General features: G+C 40.8%; 1 protein-coding gene across 17 annotated transcripts in view; it reads left to right on the forward strand.

The window, feature by feature from the left end:
* MYT1L (myelin transcription factor 1 like) overlaps positions 1-24,449 on the forward strand; it is a 289,214-nt gene that overhangs the window by 259,686 nt on the left and 5,079 nt on the right. For all 17 annotated transcript variants that reach the window (XM_079969677.1, XM_079969675.1, XM_079969665.1 and 14 more), the window contains 5 exons: positions 10,468-10,530; positions 13,970-14,053; positions 15,639-15,860; positions 21,860-21,951; positions 24,246-24,349. In XM_079969677.1, coding sequence (XP_079825803.1) covers positions 10,468-10,530; positions 13,970-14,053; positions 15,639-15,860; positions 21,860-21,951; positions 24,246-24,349 — 565 coding nt within the window. The remainder of the gene's footprint in view (positions 1-10,467; positions 10,531-13,969; positions 14,054-15,638; positions 15,861-21,859; positions 21,952-24,245; positions 24,350-24,449) is intronic.

Consider the following 24,449-nt stretch of genomic DNA (forward strand, 5'->3'; position numbering starts at 1 on the left):
GTAACCTCAGTAGGACGTACTCCAGGGAATATACATAGGGTTGCAGCATTAATTAACTTGCTATTTTCCTTTAAAACTTTGCAAACTTATTCAGTTTTTACATGGTGCCTTCAAATGGATACCTTCATTTACTTTTACTACAGTCCTATGTACACCTTCAGAGTAAATTTAATTTAATTTAGTGGGGCTTGCATAAAATGGATAAGGTTGGATTGTCATGTTGTGATTAAACTTGGCTTTAAATAGAAATTGCTGTAAACAAAGCCCTGCTTCATTTGGGGCTTATTCAAAGCGTCTCACTAGGATCTCATTCCAGATTTTGTAGCTTAAGCAGAATGAAAAGTCACCCTCTCAATCTCTCAGCATTATAAATATTCCAGACTGAGACTATAGTGTCACAGTCAGATATTACAAAACCTGTCCAAGATCACTATACCCTCACAAAGCATAGAGTCTAAGCCATTTGCCAGTATCCGAATACCCATGCTCCTATCAACATATAATCAGCTACAGGTCAGTACAGCTCATACCCTAATGTACCAGTGCAATGTTTCTTTAGTATACACACAAATAGGTATGCTAAGTTAAGACACGGATCCCAATAGATATCCAAGTAGAACATACCCATGGAAAATGATGTTCAATCAGGAATCCCACTGTACTTATGCATCTGAAGATGAATCTAATTAGTGCCCCATTCATTAAACAATAAAACATAAATATGTAGACCTAATAACTCAGAAGTAATGGCATCAATGGGATTCACAATGGGAACCTAAATCAATTCAATTTATGACATTTTATTAATATATGTAACCTGTTAATCTTATAATTTTTCATAATTTTCTTACAGTTTCTTACAAAATGTCATGTTTTGTTTAGTATGTTGGTAATAATTTTAATCATAGAAAACTCATTTCTAAATTATTTAATAAATAACATGAATTGTATGATCTAGTCAAGTTAATATCTCTTTTTGTTGTAAATATATTTGCTGATCCAAGTATCAAGCTTAGGGTTCATTCCAAAGCATCTTACCTGAGGGTAAACCTGAATGAATATAAATTAAAAAAATTAAAAAATTGTCCATGAAAGCTTATACCCAGAAGAAACTTAGTTGGTCTCTAAGGTGCTACTGAACAATTTTTTAAATGTGTTTTGATTGTGTCAGACCAGCACGGCTACCTACCTGTATCTGAATGAATATACTGTAGTTGGACTTACTTAGGAGTAAACATGTCCAGGATTACACTGCAAATGCCTAATTGTGACCATCTTGCACATATGTGCATAATGCAAATGAATCTTTTCAAGTACTCTCTGTGCTATAGATTTATTCCATTTTGTTTACCATCAGTTTTACTAATTTTAGTAGAATATATTTCCATAAGACTCATTGCTGCTTTCTTCCAAGTTACTTGTGCTTAGGAATATTAGTAGACCCTATCAATAATCAATTTATTTGTAAAAAAAAACAAAAAACCCAAAAAACCCCATTCAGGCCATAACAAAACAATATTATGTACATTACTGGTGTAAAACAGAAGATAACAGGGAACATTTCCCAAGTTAACACTTAAAAAGGGTCTTGGCAAGCCACTAAAAGGCCCAGTTTTGGCATGTAGCCTTCCTAATTTTCTAGACCTTTACACAATCAAATTTGCAGCCCTCACAGTATTATGTTCAAACATATTTCCAAACAGGTAACTCACGATCTGCTCAACAGGGTATTCTGGAATCTTACCCAGAGAGAGGGGCCAACTCTTGGGGGCCAAGCACTTTTGGTCTCCCCTAATATTTTTTGAGAGCGTTCCAAGCCCCTCTCCAATGTCCCAAAAAATCAGGCGGTGGAGGAGGCTGAGTGCGGAGCCAAGCATGACACAGCTTCAATTCCTGGCTCCTCCTCCTCCTCCTGCCACTGAGGAGAATGCGGGTTAAAACAGCCTGCATTCAGTTACAGTGGCAGGAGCCACCAGCCATTGAAGCCACGCTGTCGCCATGTTTGGCTCCGCCCCAGCTCCTCTTGAACTCTGCGCATGCAGCGTCTTCGCCCCTGAAAGCTAACGCCTCTGTGCCCAGAAGAGATTGTAATGGGAATTCTGAGCGGCTGATTCTGGGGGGCAACAAAGAAGAAATAGAGGAACATTCTCTGTAAGCCCTGACCAAAACTAGCACACCAGTTGCTCGGAGGTAACCCAATTACATTGCCCCCTGACAGTCTCCAATAAAAGAGTTTGACGCCTAGCAGTGAGTCTTAGCTAGTTCTCTCAGAACACTTTTCAAGATAAGTCCTCTTGTGTGAGATATGAATGAGCAAACTATAGCAGTACCTATAATTCTATGTCTGTTGAGGAGCTTTCCCTTCCTGCAATTCTGTATGTTTGTAAGTTTTCTGGCACATTCCTTTTAATCACTGTTTGGCTAACCTGTTTTTAAATTGAGGCCACATTCATCCTTGGCTAACCCTCTAGGGGTCTCATGCCAGTAGTAAAGGGATCCCTAACCCCCTCTAGGGGTCTCATGCCAGTAGTAAAGGGATCCCTGACCATTAGGTCCAGTCGTGACCGACTCTGGGGTTGCGGCGCTCATCTCGCTTTATTGGCCGAGGGAGCCAGCTTCCGGGTCATGCGGCCAGCATGACTAAGCCTCTTCTGGCAAACCAGAGCAGCACACGGAAACGCCGTTTACCTTACCTATTTATCTACTTGCATGCCAGTAGTAGGTGTACCTGACGCACTCAGGTACACAGCCCCCCACAACAGACCTGTGCATATCCACTTTGGAGATCTGTGCACATAATCTAAAAATTTGTGTACATCTGCTGAGGAGGGGATAGATAGAAGGAAGTTAATGATAGAATCCTCAGGTAAAAACACTTAGGGATTGCCATGCAGATTGTGATTTCTAGGCACAGGTCTGGGAGGTTTTTTCATCTGTCCTGCCACTTTACCCAGGAATACCTGCCGTTTACTGCTAAGTCTTAACAAACGTCAATCAGGCTTTCTGCGGATTGACACTTGTTCCAATTCAGCGGTAAACAGCGTTTTTTCCTGGGGAAAGCTGCAGGGCAAATGAAAAACACCTCGGATCCATGCCTACAGTAGAAAGCACAAGACAGTCGCAAGAATGGACGAGCCCAGAGACGATGCCCCAACGGAAGCAAAGAAATGATGCGGCACATCCTAATCAGCGTTGGACCAAAGGAGTAGGTGGGCTTCTGCTGAATCATGTTTTAAAGACATGATTTAAAGACAATCTGTTTATTGAGCATTCATTCTGATTTGTTTTCTGGGAGAGCAGGTGATGTTGCTTCAAAGCAAGTGTTATCCCACACTTTACACTGTTTCCCCATTACTTTTCTTATCGCGGTGGGCCTCTTTCAAATGGAAGCTGGTTTGTTGCACAATACGCCCCCAGTCAACTGTAATTGTGTAACCTGGTTTTGCCAGTATGTGACAAAATCCCTCTCACAAATAGAAACAGTCAGGAAGGGCCCTAAGAGTCCCTCAGCAATAAGCTGTGCCCCCCCCCCCCCGCCCAAGTTGGCATTTGCATACAAAGCTGAGCAGAAGTGCAAACAAATGCATTCCCATTGTCCCACCACATTCAAACATTAAGAAATCCCATAAGAACATAAAAGTAGCCCTACTGGAGGAAACCAATGGTTGATTTGGTTAAACATCCTTCTTCCTACAGAGCTTAGTCAGTCACCTCCCAGGAAGACCACAACAGGGCTTGAAAACAATACCTTTCTTCTATTGCTGCTCCTTAAGAACCCCTATTCGGTAGCATAATGCTTCTAAACATGAGGTTTGTTTATTTATTATTTTATAAGATCTGTTCATTTTCTATGCCTTAAAAGGGGAGCTGTCAAGATCCAAACTGGTCTCAGTTGTCTTTTAATTCTATGGGGTTGGTCAGGGACTGAGAAGCATGACGCCTGGTTCTGCAACTGCTCCCTTTGTCTTAATTCCACAAGGTTCCCTAGTCTCTCTTCTCTATCATCACAGGTCAATATTGCCCCTCTTTTTCTCTTCCACATCCCACAAGTCTCTCACCCCTCCCCTCTATTTTTACTGGCTGCCCCTCCTTTCCCCCCCCCTTTATATTCCTGTTAGCTGAGAGCCAGTGTGGTGTAGTGGTTAAGAGTAGTAGACTCGTAATCTGGTGAACCAGGTTCGTGTCCCCGCTCCTCCATATGCAGCTGCTGGGTGACCTTGGGCCAGTCACACTTCTCTGAAGTCTCTCAGCCTCACTCACCTCACAGTGTGTTTGTTGTGGGGGAGGAAGGGAAAGGAGATTGTTAGCCACTTTGAGACTCCTTAGGGTAGTGATAAAGCAGGATATCAAATCCAAACTCATTATGGCATCAAGAGCACATGAGGCTTTAACTTTCCCCGTAATTCACCCACAGAAGTAGCATGGCTGGCTGGCTGGCTCCAGTAGACTCGGGGAAAAAGCTCTTTACCACGTACTACCTGCTTTCTCACATCAAAACTGTCAAAACTCTTTACACTTTATGATTGCCTTAAGCAAGATAACTAGTGGACAACCAAATCTACAACTAGCATACAAATCAAATCTTGAAACTACTGGTTCAGAATTTGCCATCTTAACTTTTTCACAGTGGGGGACTAGGAGATGAATTTCTCCCAAGTCAGTCCAGAGAACAATGGTTGTGAGGTGACTGATAAATGCAATATATTTATTTATTTAGAAAGTTTGTCTTCCACTGTTGCTTTTTTGAGGACATTGCCTAGCAACTAACAATCCATATTGTTACATACAGGTAAAGAACTGGGGTTCCTGTAGTGCTGATTCAGCTGACAGTGGACCTGATTTGGGGCTAGTGGTGATTCATCTGAACTTTACCCCCGTGGTGTACATCTTCTGTCTTCTAGCCATGGTGTTAATTATGGCTTTGTGGGATTCTGCCATACCAGAATATGACTCCATAGTGGTGTTCCTTCCCTTTCCTTCTGCTGCACAAATCATTTTCATTTCCTCATCTCATTATTGATTCCCGTTTTAACCTTTGGCTTTCCTTCTGCTCTGCATGGCTGATTCAGCAGCCTATTTCTACACCCCTAAGCATGCAATCTTATTTGAATGATGTAAAATGTCTTCAACCCAAGCAAAGCTTTGAAAAGTACTGTTTGTAGAAATTGCAATAGAAACATTTTATTTACCTTTTTAGTGTTTATGATCCAGCATCTTATTTTCCCCTTAAACTTTACATCTATAGAAAAATTATGTGCTGACACAACTTTATGGTAATGAACTACCTATCTTTTTTCTGCTTAGAGAATTTGAAAGTCTTAATACGCCATCTATATATCAGATAAAATCAATGATTATCTTTTGTCTCTGTGAACCATCAGTTCAGTCTTTCATTCTCCCCTCTGAGCACAGGCTATTGAAAAGTTCTTCATTCCTTTCCCTCAGTAACAATCTATTCATGCTTTCTCTACCTGTTGCTAAAATCCTTGCCCATATCCTGGTAATCTTCTTGCCTTGCTATTACAGTTGCTTTTTCTGTGGCATTATCCTTCTTCTGAGTCAGTCCAGAATCCCTGCAACAAAATCCTCCCCACTTTTTGATTATATGATCATCTCACATCTCCTTAAGGCTGTGCCTTGGTTTCCTAATACCTTCTAGATCAGCTTCAAAAGCCCTGTCCTTATATGTGAGGCACTCAAGTACCATGCGATAGGACGATATTTCTTATTTCCTTTTTCCTTACAGAATAATTTGTAGTCTTCCCTCCCTGGTCTCCTACATGTAGGATCAGAATCAAGTCAAAGCTGCTGTTTCAAATGTCTTGGTCACTTCGTTCAGAAGACGTGATGTGACCTTACCGAAAGGTGTTTAATCCTTAACAGGATTAAAGTACTCTTGCCTAAATTGTGCAAGGTCTTCAGTGGGATCAAGAGCAGTGATCTTCCGCTACTAAATCCCAGCTCATTTTGTGACTTTCCCCTCAAAATCTCCACTCCAATGCATTTCGTATTTGCCTTGATTTACCAATGGTTCTAAAGCACTACGCCAAGGAATGGTTACATGGTACACATTTGGTACACATCACCCTATGACTTATTGGCTGGCACACTGAATTTCCACTTATTTAAGAAGGTCCTTTCTCCTTTTATAAGCTTGATGGCCATATCACCCACATTGTAATTGGAATGAGAGGAAGATGTAGGGCCAAACCACGAATGAGGCAAGGTGAGGCAATTTCCTCAAGCGGCAGGATCTACAGGGGCACCAGATCCTGATGTAGATCTTTATTGCCCCCTTGTTCCTGATGTAGATCTTCACTTACCCCTTCTTCCATGGCAAGGAGGGGGGTGCCATTTTATGGTTCACCTCAGGTGCCAAAATGTCTTGTGCTGGCCCAGGGCGGATGTGTTGTTTGCTTGAGTAGCACTTGTCATGTTTTCTCTTCTAGTATGTCTGAGGCTAGAAACATAGATAAGGTATAGAGAATTCACTGCACTGCCACTTTAATTGTGCTGTGAGTTCTGTTTTCATATTACGTCTGTCTCTAAAATACTAGTGAATCGAAATGTTGATAATATATCAACATAGCCTCTTCCTCCTTGCTCGCCTGCTGATGCTGCTTCCTCATCCAGCTGGGTAGCTTCCACAGCTTCCTTTTCGAGCACTCAGCCTTTGCATTTGAACCACAGGAGCTCTCATCAGAGATCCCTCCATCTTCAGCCATTGCATATTAGTTATGGAGAGCCTGTTTATTTCAGCTCCAATGCCACTTGTATTTTGGGGAGACATGAATTGCAGTTTGTTTGTCTTTGCATAAGTCATGTCTAGGTTCCACCACCACAGGCCTAAATCACAGTTTGGGTATGACATAATTCAATCCAGCTCTGCAGTGAATACTGCATGGCTAGTGGTGACTTCAGCTTCTGGTGGAGCTATTGCAGGAGAAGTTCACAACAAAACAAAACTAAAACCCCACAGCTGCAATCCAGGCAAAGTAAAAGGGTTGAGACAATTCAATTATCAATGCCAGAGGCTTATTCTAACAATGATGTGAATCTGCACTTGCAACGTTTTTTCATCCCACTATCTGAGCTATTACGCTTCCAAACTGCAAAAATTGAGTCTTAAGTCAATCATACACCACCTTTGAGTATTTGAGGAAGAATGGCAGAGTGTGTGTCAAGAAGAAGTTGCTATGTGTTTTGGCTATAACTGGCTTTTTACAGAGCGAGTCCCTTCAAGCTCCATATTCTCTTACCTGAAAATGCCCTCTTGGAGAACAGTTGCTTCCCACCCTGGTTATGTTTGCAGGGTTTGCCTGTTTTCTGGGTTTGATGGTTATTTGGGGCCAGTCTTTTATCCACTTTGACTCTGCCCTTGAAGGTGCACTCCATTGTCTCTCGAAACAGATGCCAACAACAGCATCTGGGTCTAAATGTCAAGGCACTGATGGGTGGGTAACCCATTTCAGTTCTAATTGTTCTACCACAAATGGATTAACCATCCAGTGCCTGAGCATTTTACCTGTGTTTACTGATGGTGCACATCAAAAAAATTGGTCCCAGTATTCTTTTCAGTGTGCCAATCCTGGGATATTTGCATAAAATATAGGTATATACTATTAAAAGTTTCATCCTATTGCCTTTTTTGCACTAACTTGTTTTTTGTTTTTTGTTAATATTTCTTCACCAATTCATCAGTGCAGCAAACAATAGCAAGAAATTGTTTTCATGTGAACGCAGGCACATCTTAATTTGTTCATTATTATAAGTAGTTTTCCATAGTTCTGAGTAATTTTAAAAAAACCAAAGGCTTTCAATTTAAAATGCCTTTGTAGCAAGCAGTGCTTTCAAGATCATTCTTACAGACTTGGACCCTCAATATGTTACCATAAAGTGCTTCTGAAAGGACTTGTCTGTTGACCACTTCCTCAGTTCATAGGTTTATTCTCTCTTTTCCCACTGTCACAATCTCTTAACTCAGCCCAAAGTGAGGTGAGGAGAACATAATTCATTCTGTCAGTAGCCCGGGAGAATGCTGTTGGAAGCAGTGCCTGTATGAATGGGGGTACATATCACTCATCTTATCATTCTTTCTCCTGAAAATAAAATTTGTGGGGGAAATGTAATCTAGTTAATCTAATACCAAGTTAATAAATGAGTCATGAACTGAGATAATGAATGTGATCTCTTTCTCCCCCTACCTCCTTTTTAATACTATAGAAGGGAGCGATTTGCTGCTTAATGAAAAGTTGCCCTCTAGGTCAGTCTCAGATTTGTCAGCTTGTTAGTAAAGGAAGTTCCACTCGGCAGAAATGCTGCTGGTTAGTCTGGTGGAGGGAAAGCTTGGATCTTTAAAACGTCACACACACACACAAAAAAAAAAAAAAAACAACCCCTGAGATAATTCTGAATTACATAGAAGTTTACATCCAGTGCTGCAGAACATAGGAACACTGCAAAATGGAATTGCACGGTAGCCCTGGAATTTGAAAAAAAATACGAGACTTCTCTGAGATTTAACTGAAGCATTTTCCAGTTCCAAAAAGTGTGTTTAATGTAAAAAGAAAGAAAGACAGAAAGAAAGAAAGAGTCTCTTGACTGATGGGTAAACCACAGCCTTAAAGAGCTAGAAAGCCATAATTAAATCATGCATTGATTCTGAAAATGTGCGCTAGATGAGAGTTAAAAAAAATAATAAAAATGTGTTGCAGGAGGAGGGGAGGGGAGAAGCAAAGAGCAGTCACACCAGTGGCATCGCCATGACAACCGTGCTGTAGTCGGGCCTACAGGACTTTTCCTGCCAAAAGTGAGGGAGATCACTGTCCCACTGGATGGCTTTGTCCTGTGATGGCGTGTTACATGGCGCAGTGGCATTATACACTACGACAGGACATGGCAGGGAAAGTGAGAAGCGGTCGCAGAGCCTAACTTCTTTTGACACAAGCCCCAACTGACACGGCTTGAGCTAATAATGTCATGCCACTTTGTGGGTGCGGTGAACTCCTTCTCCCGCCTCCATTGCTCAGCAAATGCTGCATGCGGCTTTGCAAAGGGGTACTTTGCCCACTTTATTTTTGTATCCTGACACAGGTGGGATATGTAAAGAGAGAGAGAAAGAGAGGGAGGGAGGGAGAGAGAAGAGGAAGGAAGAACGGACGGGCCACAGTAGGCTGGAAAAAATCAAAAATCAAACCTCAGCTATATGAACCTGCTGCCTTCATGCTTTAATATTTGTGATTACTAAGAAGAGCAGAAAAACAGAGTAGACTTAGAAATCCAGAGAAAAGTTATTAAACTAGATATTTGCCAGGATTTGAATGATCTCAGACTTGTTTCTGTTTAGGATTTGTTTGGGGTTTTGTTTGTTTGTTTGTACGTTTGTTTTTTGGTGGTAAAACTTTCTAGGCTGTAAAATGGTGAATTCCTAAAGATACTAGCAGTTGAGCTTTCTATAAATTATGTGAGTCTGACAATCCGGTGTAAAGTTTTTAAGTATTTAGGCAAGTAAAAATAATAATAATAATAATGAATCTTGGCTTTTGCCCACAAGAGGGCAGTATACTTTTTGTTGTTGTTTTGTCCTGCCTAGCTTTCTTCTGCCTTGCTAGAAGGACTTTTCCTCTGTTGAAGAAATCTTCCTAGCTAAATCAACATCATTCTTTGCCTGGCTGTGACGATGTACATTAATTACCTGCGAAATATTACGACTAGCATGTAATGTTGCCGTTGTTACGCTAACATCAGTGCAGTTCTTGTCCTTTTCCAGTTGTGGGTTTGCAAATTCAGAGACTTGGGTCATTTGTTGTTGATACTGAAGATATCCAGAAGCTGATGGCTGGGGAGGGGATTGCAAGGTCTGGTATGATCAGGCATCTTCCAAGAAACTCAAACCAGTAGGGAGTTCAACTCTAAACCCTGGAATCTCTGCTGCTAATATGCCTTACTGTTGCCTTTCCTCATCCCCTTACAGAGGAATGAGGTGGGGTAATAAATCTCTACACACACCCTTGTCCTCTCCCTTCAGGGAGGTGGTGCAGATTTGCCCATGGAAAAGCAAGTGAATGGACGAAAGCAACAATGGCAAAGACAAGGAGGCAAGCTCACAGAAAGAATATTGTCGAAAAGACACCACCTCCCACCCCAAACCTGGAACTGGCACTGGTTGACCTAAAAAGAAACACATTTATGCTTGTGATTAATAGCATTTTTAACACAAAAGCAGGAGAATGCTATTGCACTCATTTCGTGCTTGTGGGCTTCCCATCTGGTTGGCCACTGGAAAAATCATACTTGACTAGGCCTTTGGAAGGTGGGTTTTTTTTTTATCTCTGGCAAATGTTCAGTGAAAGAGGCTTTATGGAATTTCCACTGCAAGCACAACTGGGCAAATGCCAAGGTTTCTGATGATGTAGGCTTTTATGCCTCCCAAACAAGTTATTCAAATGACTCTCTTGTTTCTTTCAGGTGTCCCACACCTGGTTGTGATGGCTCTGGGCATATTACCGGAAATTATGCTTCACATCGAAGGTATGTAAAATGTTGAGCTCTTTATCACAGTGATTTCCATTTCATGGGTCGGCTTGGTCTTGGTCTTGAATCACAAGGCCCACCAGCAAAGGGCGTTGGGGAGCTGTGCTTGTCAAGTATCTTCAGTTACTTCACTCAGTGTGTATTCACAACAGATCCAGCCAACAACTAAGAGCATTGTAAAAATGAGTAAGTCTCAAAACAAATCGATACTCAGCTACAAACAACTCATTATATTGAAAACTGGTAATGGCAACATTAAATAAAAAGTTACAATTCATTTACAGACTCAAAACAAACACCGCAGCAAAATTCAGCCACATCAAATGCACAGACAAATTAAGGTGCCAGTATAATAGGGTTCAAAAGTCCCAAAGCAAATGGAATGATTGTTTCAAGCATGTGACTGTTCGGCCTCACACAAAAGAAATATTGCTACAGGTGCCTATCTCCCTACTTATTACTTCAGATACTTCTTTGTGAACTTCCTGGTTTTTGTTTGTCTTTTGAAAAAATTATATCTCAGCCTGCATTTTCAACCGGATCTTTGAGACAGCTCACAAGAAAAGCACACCTAAATGTCAATAAAAAAGCACCATCACAAATTTGTAAAAGGGGCACATGATTACGGTTGAATTATTACCAGTTTTCAAGGCTTAAAAAAAATGATGATGATGATAGCCACCCTCCTAAAACAAACTGACAAACAATTAGAGTCTCTAGCATTGTAGGATTCAGAACAGTAACTGTTCACAACTGAGATGGAGCAAGAGGGTTACATCAGTTCCTCCTTTCACCTGCAGCCCCCTGCATCACTCCCACATTATTCCAGAGTGTTCTCCAAAACTCTGGGCAAGATTTTCAGGGGGCTTCAATGAAAATCACCATCTCCCACCTTTGCTTCTTGCCAACAGGAGGATCCTTTCATTTGACTTCACAGAGTCTCAAGATCCAAGCCATGACTTCTTAGGAAGTTTCATTTTAGACATAACATTTGAAGCAGACAGATCACTTCTTGCTGTAGCATTACAGGTTTTGGTTTAATGCAGTTCTTGACACAGTCTACCATATATGCTAAAACGTCCAGGACTTTATGGAAATTGTTTTCTTATTACTTGATATTTCAGCTAGTCCATATTTATTCACATCCACATCAGCTGATCCATACACAAACAGCTCCAATCCATATCATGTAAATAACCTTAAAATGTGCTTACATTGATTGTATCTGGTTACTGCTATGTTAAGCACATGCCAGTATCCATAGGAAGGTAGAAAGGATTACGTTCACAGGTAGAAAGGCACTCTTAACAAACTACAGTTAAGAAGATTTTTTTTAGGAGAAGCCATGTGCTTTAAATTTACAGTGTGTACGCAGCCCTTGTTGCTAATCTCATTCTAAAATAATGTATCAGTGACCAGGGCTGTTTGCACACCGTACACTGAAAGCACGCAAACCCCAAATCTTGTAAACTGTGGTTTGTTAAAGGTGCTGGGAATTGTAGTTCTGTGAGCGACAAACTACAGCTTTCAGCATTCTTGTGGGGCTGGGTGGGTGCTTTAAGTGTATTGTGTGCATGCAGCTTAGGAGAAGTTACAAGAAGCAAACATGATCAGGTGGGAGGTGACTTGGGCGTCCAGGAATCCTGATTTATTTTGTTCAAAAACCCACCTTTAGAATCAGGTTACCAAGGATATTCAGTTTCCAAGTCCCAGTTACTAAAAAGCCTCTCATAAACTAAAGTCAGGACTACACATGACATGCACCATGGGCCTATGGCTAAAACCTCTATCCCTGTGTCAAATTCTCTTCCTTGTGTAATATGTATATACTTATCATATGTCATGACAGCATTATGTTCTAAGTTTCTTCATTCCCAGTCCACCTCATTCATTGGTGGCGGCAGCAGGAAAGTTTGCAAATGTGATGATATTGTATTCCTACACAAAGGGGTGGGGGAAGCTTTGATGCAAACGCTCCTTTCTGCAGCAGCCCTATAAATGGGGCTGGCGGCAGACTTCACGGGTTCCTTGGCATGGTGTCACCAAAGAACGCCACTCACCCACCACAACCAGAACAGGGCTTGTCTATAGTCCTGGTCCCATTGGGATTCTAGATGTTAAACATCATAAAGTTCTGTGGTTCCCTATACCTATAAAATAGATCTGTAAGAATTTATAGGCATAGGGCTGGTTCATTTGGATTAATTAAACATGGTGGGTGACGACCACAACTGCAGCACTGAAACTGCTCTGGGGCCCCAGCAAGAAGAGTGATGAACAAGGGAAGACCAATGGGAAACCTTCTGAGCCAACTGGGTCCTTGACCAGTGCCTGGTCTAACTCACCTCTGGCACCAGGTCTGCATACGCTTCATATAATGTCCGGTTCCTAACCCTTTCTAACTTCTGGTTTTTCGCTGGACTTTGTCACATTATTTTTCAATGAATATGTGGAGGGGAGCTGAGGTTGAACCTGCTGTTTCCTTCCCCACCCTCCTTGCATTAGCTGTGCCTGTTTGCACAGGGCCTGTGTGCTGACAGCATGCATGATTTGGACTCCGTGTAATCAGGGAATGTCAATTCTGCAAGACCCAGACTACATATACAAGTTGTACATATATAGACTCAGGCACGAGCAACACATAATGGTTGAAAAGGAAGCTACCCTGATAATTAATGCTATCTCCCCCCCCCCCAATTTAGATTGCCATGAAAGCAACAGTTCCGTGTGTATAGTAATTGATATCATGAATTCAAACTCTTTTTTTATAAGAAAGATGTGTTATAATGGCAGGCCTCAAAGTGCCTGGGCCTCATTCATATTGCAAACCACTCCTGCTTAAAAATGAGAAGCCACATTCTAGTTTTGATATTGTGATCAATACAATTTGCATCAAGTACCAGCCCTAAAGTTTCGAATTCTTCATAAGAAAGAAGGAATGCATCACGACCTCCAGTTACACTATAGAAAACAGAAAGGCATCCCCATGTGTTAATAAATAATATATTGTGGGTAAAGGGAATTGAAAAGGTTTTTGTGTCTTCTTTAAATGATTCATTCACCACTTGCCTCTCTGTTTTACCTTTCCCTTCCCCCTTGGCCATAAATTACACATAGCTTTCTGACTTTCTCGACTCACATTCTTCTGAAGCCCATCAGTGTCATAGCTGGAGACACTATTAGCAAGAGATTTAAGTTGTCCTTGTCTTCCAAGGGTCTCGGTCCATAAGGGTCCTGGAAAGCAATTTCGTTTTGCAGTGAGAGGAAATCATGATTCATGGGCTCCCTCTTGTGGTGTGAATAGAACTGCTAAAGTCAATGCAGAAAGGATGTCGTCTGCAAGTAACTTTTGCAGAAAGTTTAATTCTCTAGGACACTTAAGAGAATTATTTTTAGAATTAAGGTGTTCAGTCTTGAAATGATTTCTTTCATTCAGTCTTTCTGGTTGTCCACGAGCAAAGAAAAGTGGGATCAGGATAGTGCAAAGCAAAGAAGACAAGGAAGATCAAGAGCCAATTAGGTAAGCATGAATCCAGTCAACTTCTTATGAACATGCTCAGCTATCTCTTCTGCCTGTTTTCTTCTTGGATACATATTTGAATGACAATAAGACACTTCTACATGCAAGTTAGTTGTTTTTAAATCTGTACGACTTCATATATGCATGCATTCACACACACACACACACACACACACAAATATATATATACATATATATCTACTCATATATATTCACACACATATACATACAAACACACACACATATGTGCCTGGAAAGATTTGAATTAAATGCAGTTTTCATAGTATTCGTTCAACATCTGACCAAATACTTCTACTGAAGACAATGAACAAATGAACTAGAAGCTGGTGGGTGCATTGTGCTTTTGATCAGGAATATGCACACATGAGTCTGTTGCCCATCTATAATCTAGAGTCTCAGGCACTCACAGATTTTCTGTGCCTAGCCATGGGAGAAGTTTGAGGAGAGCATACGGGTGCTTTCTCTTCCTATAGCCAACAGCAGGACAGCTGTGCAACACAGCCGCTTTCTTTGTATGTACAGCATACCATTTGCCTCCCCAGCTCTTTGAGGTTTTCTATAATATTGTATGGCTCTCTAGGATCATTGGCCACACCCTGCACCTGACATGAATTTTTTAAAAGCTGTCATTTTAAGGGGCAATTTAAAATACAATGAGAAACATAAGGGGGTTTTTTTGGTTTTGTTTTGTGTCTGTTTCATAATAACAAAAGCAGAGCCAAACCTGCACACAACATTCAGTTCTAATCACAACTCCTGGGTACTAAATTTAAGACTTTCCTATTTTATAAAAGCAGTTGGCAAAGTCTGCATGAAAAATCCGGGATCTTCTTACTAACAAGCACGTTCACTATTTATCACCCAGGGAGGCACAAATCTGGTTTTGCACATAACACGAAGCCCTGCTTTAGTAAATGATGGTTTATTAAATTATGGCTTAGCATTCTATGCCAGCAACTTAACTATTTACTGCCAACTAACCACATTAAGAAGCCTTGGTTTGTTCTTGACTGGCAAACCTTGGTTTATTTCATTTATGGCTTGGCACTCTGTGTGAAACTAGCACCCTTCCTTAATAGTGGTTTGTTTGGCCACCCCACTCCACAACATTCACCGTGTTACAAACACACAAGGGAAAAGGAGCTGGAAATCAGACTAAACTTTGGGGAAATAAGCCAAAGTTCCTTCGGTAATCTGTGAAACAATTTATGGTTAATTCATGGTTTCTTAAACAAACATGTCTTGGTGTTATGTGCAGACCTCGTCAGTAACAAAGGTTTGCTAGATTGGCGGTTACCATATCCCAATGTGTCGACATTACATTACATTTACACAGAGCTTGTTAGTGGAATGTTCCCAATTCCATTAGCATCTTTTATGTTTGTGTTGCATTTCTTGTTGGTGTTCTTGGTGGGGGTTTTTGTTGTTGTTGTTTGCTTTTTCTTTTAAGCCATAAAGCATGGTTGTTCTTTTTTTATGTGAGATTTGTTTTGACTTTGTTGTAGAGGCTGCCAGGTATATGATGGCAAGACAATAAAGTTTATTTCATCTATCTGCTATCCAGATGTCCAGTTCCTGGTTGTGACGGTCAGGGTCATATAACCGGGAAATATGCATCTCACCGTAGTGCATCAGGATGCCCTCTAGCTACTAAAAGGCAAAAGGATGGGTATTTGAATGGCTCCCAGTTTTCTTGGAAGTCAGTGAAGACGGAAGGTATGTCATGTCCGACCCCAGGATGTGATGGTTCAGGACATGTCAGTGGTAGTTTTCTTACACATAGGAGGTAAGTAACTGCAGAGGTTTTCCCCCTCCTATCTAACTGTAGCTTATTTGAAACAAGCTCTCCATTGGCCACGGTGTGCAAGTCTCTTTACATTAATTTCAACACGTTATTCTGTGAAAAAAAGAGTCAACCAAGATTTCTTGGGTATGAAGCTAGATAGAACTACCTAGCTCATGTTTATGACACCCTTGAAACAAATTAGAGCCTATCAATCTTATAAGAATGATTCGACCCCAATATTGTTTTCTTAAAGCAGATTAACAAATAAGTACCGTGTGCCAATCTTTGGTTTTTATTTGATAAACTTTCAAGGCAGCTAGTTTTAGTCTTATGTTGATTTTATTAGAGAATCTGCAGCTTAGATTTGCCTAAACTCAACTAAATATTCTAATCTGCGCCATCTCCAAGTATAAACCTCCATGGTTTTTGTAAGTTTTTTGCTAGCAGAACATAGTTTGCCCATGGTTCACTTATCCAAAGTTAGTAAAGATGCTCTTCAAACATGCCTTAACCCGAGAACTCTGAAGAGAGAGAGAAAAGGTATTGAAAGGGGGAAATGTTTTACCTATGTTAACTAGCCCTTTTACTGAAGCTATAGAACAATTAGTGGTAGCTACCTAATTGGTGTCGTCCTGATGGTGATGCCAATGAGCAGTTTCAAAACTTGTTGACTGTTGATTGTGGAAAGTAGATTATATTTACATATATATATATATATATATATAGAGAGAGAGAGAGAGAGAGAGAGAGAGAGAGATATCCCTTAGGAAAGAAAAGCATATTAAACAGGCACACTTCTAAATCTAATACGTAATGCAGAATGAGCGGGAACAAATCAGAATTAGCCGAAATAAACCTGTCCTGTTCTGCCTCCATACACAGGAGAAGGCTGGGTGGGGAGAGGAGAATCAGAATAGTTCTATCATTCCTGAAGAGTTCTTATGCTATGGAATAGAAATTCTGTTATTAAATATATAAAAAAACAATAAATTTGTATTCCGATGAACCACATAGTATACTGCCTAGTTTGCTCCTGTATATGGTTATGGCATGGAAGCATACCAGCCGAAGGCAGAAGATCATACCTATGTAAGTGCTATGGAGCTCATTTTCTTTACGTATCTCCTGGGCTTGCATGCCACTGCAGTTTCTGTAGTACTTCAGCCTGGAAAGACCTCCCTTTCAAAGACCCAAGACCGGAGCAAAGACAATAACACCATTACTCTTATTCTTATTACAATTAATTTATTAATCACCTTCTAAACCACCATCTCAAGGTGAGAAATGCAATAGATAATGAAAAACAGTTAAAAGCATGAAAGCAGCAAATGCATTTAAAACAAGACTAAAACTCTATGACAAAGGCTGGGAAAGCCTGTTGTTGTCTGGTGTGTTGTTGAGTTCTGAGCTGTTGTGTTTGACAGCTTTATGAGTTAGGCATATGACATGTATCAGTCTCCAGGATAAATCTTTTCACAATCTGTGGGGTTTGTTGATAACGTGTTCTGACAAAGGAAAGAAACAATTTAGCTCACCTGGATTCTTAAGCCTTGTGCCAACCATGTGAATGTTCCTTCCAGAGTAGGCAGAACTATAAATTATTATGTCTTTGTGAAAACCAACTTAAGTTTTACTAGGCATTAGAATGCTTTTAAGAAAAAGCACACGAGAGAGAGAGCGTACCATAGCAGGAATACAAACTAATCCCACTTGTAATCTAGGATCTGTGATTCAGGAGTGAGTAAGGAAAAGCTTCTATCTTATGTGCGATTATGCATATTATCCTATACAGCGAACAAATAATCCAATGAAACGCTGCTTCTCTTGGATGGAATTATTTTAGAACAATGAGTGACTTTGGGGAGTTAAATGTGTTTTGCTTTTAATTCCTTGTGCACCAAAGTCTATTTATTTTAAAATTCTGTTCAGACTGAATGCTTTCTTTTCTTCTCTCTTTGCACGAAACTAGCCTCACGTTTATTCCACATATATTCTGCACTAATTATATTTTTTTCATGTGAGAAACAGTCTCTCCTCATGTTTGTAAGGGTGTCCTCCGATTAAGTTTCTTAGATATGTTGAATGAATTTACACTGCAGATTTAACTGGCTTCTTCCCAGGAAATTGTAGTTTGATGATTAGGGGGGTAGCACTCCACATGCTACCATTCCCAGACCATTTTTGTTGGAAGAGTAGATATAGCCCAAGCTCTTCATCTCAGCTACACACCTCTTTCAAGTATGTTGCGGTTTTGTTAAGATGATATTTGCGTGCAGAGTTAGTTCTGGGGTGTTAATAATTAGCATAACATGTCAAAGCCATAAGTGATGAAAAACAGAGGGTAGATTCTTCTTCTGAAATTTGTAACAAAATAGTCCCAAGTTTGTTATGCAGCATGAAAAATAAATCTTTAGAGAAGCTGGTGGCCTAAACCTAGAAATGAGCTCAGTAGTGCTAGCCTCAAAAGCAGGCACTCGTCATGGTCCTCTGTGCACCAGAAGCAGTTTAGTCACGCTGGCCACATGACCCAGAAAGCTGTCTGTGGACAAATGCTGGCTCCCTGGGCCTGAAGCAAGATGAGTGCCACACCCCATAGTCACCTTTGACTGGACTTAACCGTCCAGGGGTCCTTTACCTTTACCTGCCAGCTAGTGATCAGAGAGTCAGAGTGCAGCCCTGCAAGCTGCAATGCTCACATGCTGAGGCAACATGCTGGTGAAGGATTGACCCTGCACCCAGCAACTGATGTCACCAGGTGGAGGAAATTGGTTCACAGCTCAACATGGACACCTTGGTGAGCCAAGACTGGCCTGCGGGATGGAGATTCCCACCCCTCTTGTGAAAGAGCTCAAATAACAATGAGACTGAAGTCATGCATTTGCTCATTTGTTGTTAGTTACCGACATTCAACTGGTGACAGGATTGAATCCTTATTCCATTTCAGACTCAAGCAATATGCATGATTATGAGACTAAATTCCATTATAGCGTATTCCAAATAAGATCTGATTTATCTTCACTAGCTGGCATTTTATGCCCTAAAGCACTATAAACAGAAATGAAGTCTGCCTATAAATCTATATCCTTACTATATTCCACCAGACTAATTATTATGACCGGCCTCTAGTGCCCGAGGAAACGAAATAACATGCAAGAAAATGGAAGATCTCCTTAATATATTGTGACTAATCTTTGCATTCATAATATATGAAATTGTGATGGTTTAAGATGGTTTAAGATTAGATTCTGAATCTAATCTGAGCCCTGTCTTCTTAGTAGTCAGTCTCATACACAAACATCAAAGCAAACAAATAGTTAAAGCATAATTAGCTTGCTTTCCTTTTCTATTCCTTTACTTTTCTCCATAATATAACTTGCCTTTAATAAAATTAAAAAACATGCATGCAAGGCATGTCTTCCACCCACATCTTTTAAAGAGTGCTCAGAAGTTCCAGGTGTGTGCTAAGATTATACTCTCAAGAAAGTGAGGGACAACTCAAAAGTTAGATTCCACACACCCAGTCAGTCTTATTTTAACATTAAAAAAAGGTAAAGGGACCCCTGACCATTAGGTCCAGTCGTAGCCGACTCTGGGGTTGCGGCGCTCATCTCACTTTACTGGCTGAGGGAGCCGGCGTACAGCTTCAGGGTCATGTGGCCAGCATGACTAAGCCACTTTACCTTCCCGCCAGAGCAGTACCTATTTATCTACTTGCACTGGTGTGCTTTCGAACTGCTAGGTTGGCAGGAGCTGGTACTGAGCAACGGGAGCTCACCCCGTCGCAGGAATTCGAACCGCCGACCTTCTGATCGGCAAGTCCTAGGCTCTGTGGTTTAACCCACAGCGCCACCCGCATCCCTATATTAACAGTAGATAGCAGCAAATATCAAACCCCCCATAGTCCCCAAACCTACAATTTGTGAGATAAAACGTGAGATAAAAACATGGGGAAAACATGTTACATTGTGGTTCATTTGTATTGCGTTTCTTGTCCCAAAGACTTCCAAAGCAGTGAACAGCATATTAATAAAGCAAGCAATACAGCAAAAGTACAGAAAGACAACAAATCAGATGGGCCATGAGTCTGTGATTTTGCTATCTACACAGTGAACTGGCTGAAAATTTGATGGCCACCAGCTCACCTAGAACTGGGTCATTCAATCCAGTTGCCATCTTTCACCTTAACCTATCTGCTCTCTATTCTTTGTTTAGGGCAATCCACCCACCCCCAGTGCCCCAAACTTACTAGGATCCTGGAGCCAAAAGATTCATGCAAAGTAGCTTCCATGAAAATAACACCATTCCTGCAAGTTTCTGTCCTTAAAGGGTGAAGTTAGATGTCTCCAATGCCCGCAAGCTCTCATTCCCTTTGGTGCACTCAGGCTGCCACCTGGGTTTATTTAGTAGATTATTCATCCAGGAGTAGCAGGTTGGAGTGTCCTCCTTTCCCCCGCCCACCAGTACCAAAGGCTTTGAACCAAAGGCCAAGTCCCCAAAGTTTGTTCCTCTAACCAGACTGTGGGACCAACCCATTAGTAAGAATGAAGTGGGTGCTTCATTTAGTACAGCCATAGGCAAACATGTCCCTCCAGATGTTTTGGGACTACAACTCCCATAATCTCTGACCACTGGTCCTGTTAGCGAGGGATGATGGGAATTGTAGTCTCAAAACATCTGGAGGGCCGAGTTTGCCTATGCCTGATTTAGTAGATAGTGAGGGATCTGTATATGCACCCCATAACCTTGCTTACTGCCCTCAAGTGTAGGAGAGGACACTGTTCCATTGCCAGTGGTGATTTGCTTTGGGAAGCAAAATTTCTTCGGCCAGCCCTGCCAAACCATTTCCTGGATAAATACGTGGAGGGCCAATGCAAACTCTATGACTGGTTTCAGGTGCCTTCACTCCAATCTGCCCCACAATATACATAAATATTATATACTATACATGATGGGTTCTGACACCTCTTTTTCTAGAAAAATAACACTGTAAAAAAACAATTAAAACTCTAAATTGGTCCTTAGTTTGTGCCATGTTCTCTTGGCATACCCTTACTAATACAGTATATTTCATAGAATCACAGAATTGTAGAGACTGAAGTAGCCCAACCCCCTGCAGTCAAATTCCTAACCAGCAAAATTTCCCTCATACTATTTTGTAAATACACAATGGTTATATGATTTTTGATTAGAACTCATCTAGAACTTGTGACAAACTTTTCAGGAGCTGCCCTATTGTTACACAATGGTAGGAAATGTTTCTGCATTTGTATTTGAACCTGCAAATGAAATGAAATCAGCTCAAATCCCTCAAGCTTAAAATAGGGTGCGTATCACTTATTTGGGATAAGATACAAGCTATAAATTCATATTTATTCCTTTGAGGTAGTTTAAATAAGAATGATAAATATAGGTTTCATTGCCGTGAGGAAAATTTGTTGCAAAAAGGTGTGTGTGTTCTAACTATAACTACTGTGGTTTATTAAAACTGGGTTTATATGAAATGCGTGTTCTTGTCATTTGGTAAGAAAAACTAGGTTCTAAGACAGATGAACATGGGCATCTTCCCCGCAGCTGAACCATAATCCCCAGAGTCACAGCTTTCTTTATAAAAATAAGTCTCTACCCTTTGTATATGAGGCAAAAGTATGGGCACCATTCTCCTTGTTTGTTTAGTGAAAAACTAGCATTCTTCTACCTTTCAGTGTTTTTAGGCAGTGAATGAAGTTATTGCAACATCAGCCAATTAGACAAAGAGAAGAGGGACATACCATGGTGTACAAAAGTAACTAGTTTTTTTTTTCCCTTTCCATTTTTAAGTCTTATATTTTTCCTCTTCTTGTCTGAGAACAGTTCCTCTTCTCTTTCAGAATCCAGCACCTTACCAGTGGCAGTCAAGAGACACTTCCCTGTAACTCTGTTTCCGTAGTCGATTTAGCTGACGTACTGAACACCCGTGACTTATTACAATTAATAATTCTTTCCTCACTTATTGTCTACAGTCTATCAGGATGCCCCAGAGCTACGTCGGCAATGAAGAGAGCAAAGCTGTCGGGAGAACAAATGCTTACAATAAAGCAGAGGGCTAGCAATGGTAAATAGCTAATTGTTGTGGATTAAATGAGACGCAGCTATCATTGTTTACTTCACTCTCTCACTGTGAGAATAATTTACTCACTATGGTATTACAAAGGAGTCTTTCTGAACACAATCTTGGAGTTCTTCTAGAAAGTGCCATCAGGCTACAGTGTACGGCACTGAAGTGATTTTGCTGCTGCTGCAAAAAATCGGCTTCTGAACGTGCTTCAGAGAACACCTATGCTGTGATTTGTGCTGCCATTGTAAAGCAGAAAGCTCATGTGAAGCACAATCATATGCATGTTTGCTAAGAAACATGTCCCTCTGTATTAATTGCATCTTACTCCAAGGAACGTTTGCAAAGCAGTGCAGCCTTGGCTCAAAGTTCTTTAGGCACTTGGAATTACCAGAATTCCTCTCCTTCCAGTACAGAGCCTCATTCATCAGACTGACGAAGAGGGTCCCCAAATTTAGCATGGCTGGATTTTGAAATACCACATTACCATCAAAAGGGAACCATTAAGTCTAAAATTCCCACAATATCCTGTTGTCTTTAACCCAAATTATACATTTGGCATGGGTATTTAATCTGTTCCATTATACAATGTATGGCCAGAAAAGCTCATATAATATAATCACTTCATCTGGCGTTATGATGAAACTTGGATACTTTTATCAATTTTATTTTCATCATTTTTACCCTGCCTTTTTTACCCAAAACTATGCCAGAAAACTATGGATGAGCAAAAAGAACCGAGATGTCGAGCAACAATTCAGTAACCTTACATATCATTCATATGAAAGAAAGACAAGAACAAATATCTCAAGAAAAAAATAAAACTTAGCTGTATGGTGATAATGAAGAGTCCCCACCCCCCAATTCAAATAGCATCTGTGGGGAAGTGGTTTTCATCAGGAGCTTGTGAGGAGGGTCAAATTCGTCCTCCCCACCTTCAGTGATTCCAGTCATCTCCCCACCCCACCCCCAGCCAATGACTACAGTCTGCATTTTCTAAAAAGTGCACATTAGATGGAAATATGAATTTAATGCCACAGTTCATTGGGCAGCCATCAAACTCTGTTACTCGAGCGAATGGGCTCAGATAGAAGTTGTGGTTTAATTAGTATGTTTAAATTTAGAATGTGAAAGGACTTTTCCACCCCATGGGAATGTCAAGGTTCACAGCTGGGCTGGATACTTGCCCTATTTTCTCCCTTTCCTCCATTTACGCATGCAGATGGCACAGTGGGATGTTGGGAGGGTCTGTACATGCTTTCCATACCACCATCCAGTTCTTCCTCTCTGTGCCTTGCAAGCTACTTACCATATTTTTCCATGTATAAGATGATCTTTCCCCCCCAAATTTTGTAAGTTTAAGATTGGGGGTTGTCTTATACACGGAACGTTGCAATTAAATATATAGATCAATATATGCCGCCATCCATATTCTTTCCCCCCAGCTTCCCCTCACTATTGGCCTCACAACAAACACTGGTCTGGTACTTCCCCTCCCCCATTCCGGACATTGTCCCTTCCACCCGGTTCCCTCAGCCACCCCTGGCTACCCAGACTCTCCATTCCCCAAGCGCACTCACTCAGGCAGGCCTGGCAGTCGCAGCTCCTCAATCAGTGTTCGCATCTGCCAGCACACATGGAGTAAATACAGTACATACCGTAAATACTGAGACAAAAGTGCAGCACACAGGCGGGAGAGCTGGAGCTGCAGCTACAGTGGAGTTACACTGAGCTGATAGGAGCAGCCGCCATTACACAGCTTGCCTCACTGTTTGATGTTTAAATATACCATACTAAATATACCAGTGTTTTGAATATTTAATAAAATATCAGTATTGTTCCGTTTGGTGTTTAAAATATTTATTTCTTAATTTGGGGCTCAAAAAATAGGGGTCGTCTTATACATGGGGGCGTCTTATACACGGAAAAATACAGTATATTCTACATGCCTTTTTTGACAGGTTGGGTAGGATGAAAATGTGAAGAGTATGCAGAGACCTGCCACTTCCTTCAGTGACCCATCACAGGGCCTGGGCAACAGGGGAGAGAGCTGGAGACCATTAAGCCTTATAGAATCTTCCACGTGTGTGGATTCCCACGGTCTTGGTTCCCCTTAGAATGTTCTTACCTTAGCTTGTGGAAGGCTCTGCTTAAAATGGAATATCCCATGAGATGTAACCATTTTGACCTTTTTGTTTTATTGACCTAAACTTCAAACTGTGAAATGGCTCAGTTGCTTAACTCAGATTTCTAACAACTATATTTTAATATATCTTTTTTTATTTATTGCATAGGTATAGAAAATGATGAAGAAATTAAACAGTTAGATGAAGAAATAAAGGAACTAAATGAATCCAACTCCCAGATGGAAGCTGATATGATAAAACTCCGAACTCAGGTAACAGTTTTATAAAGTCCTAAATCCAATGGTTTTTTACATGACTGGATTAAGATAAATAAATAGGCTAGTCACACTCTGTGGGGATGTTTTATTTTCT

Source organism: Podarcis cretensis (assembly GCF_951804945.1).
Source record: "Podarcis cretensis genome assembly, chromosome: 3".
In the NCBI taxonomy this organism is placed as follows: domain Eukaryota; kingdom Metazoa; phylum Chordata; class Lepidosauria; order Squamata; family Lacertidae; genus Podarcis; species Podarcis cretensis.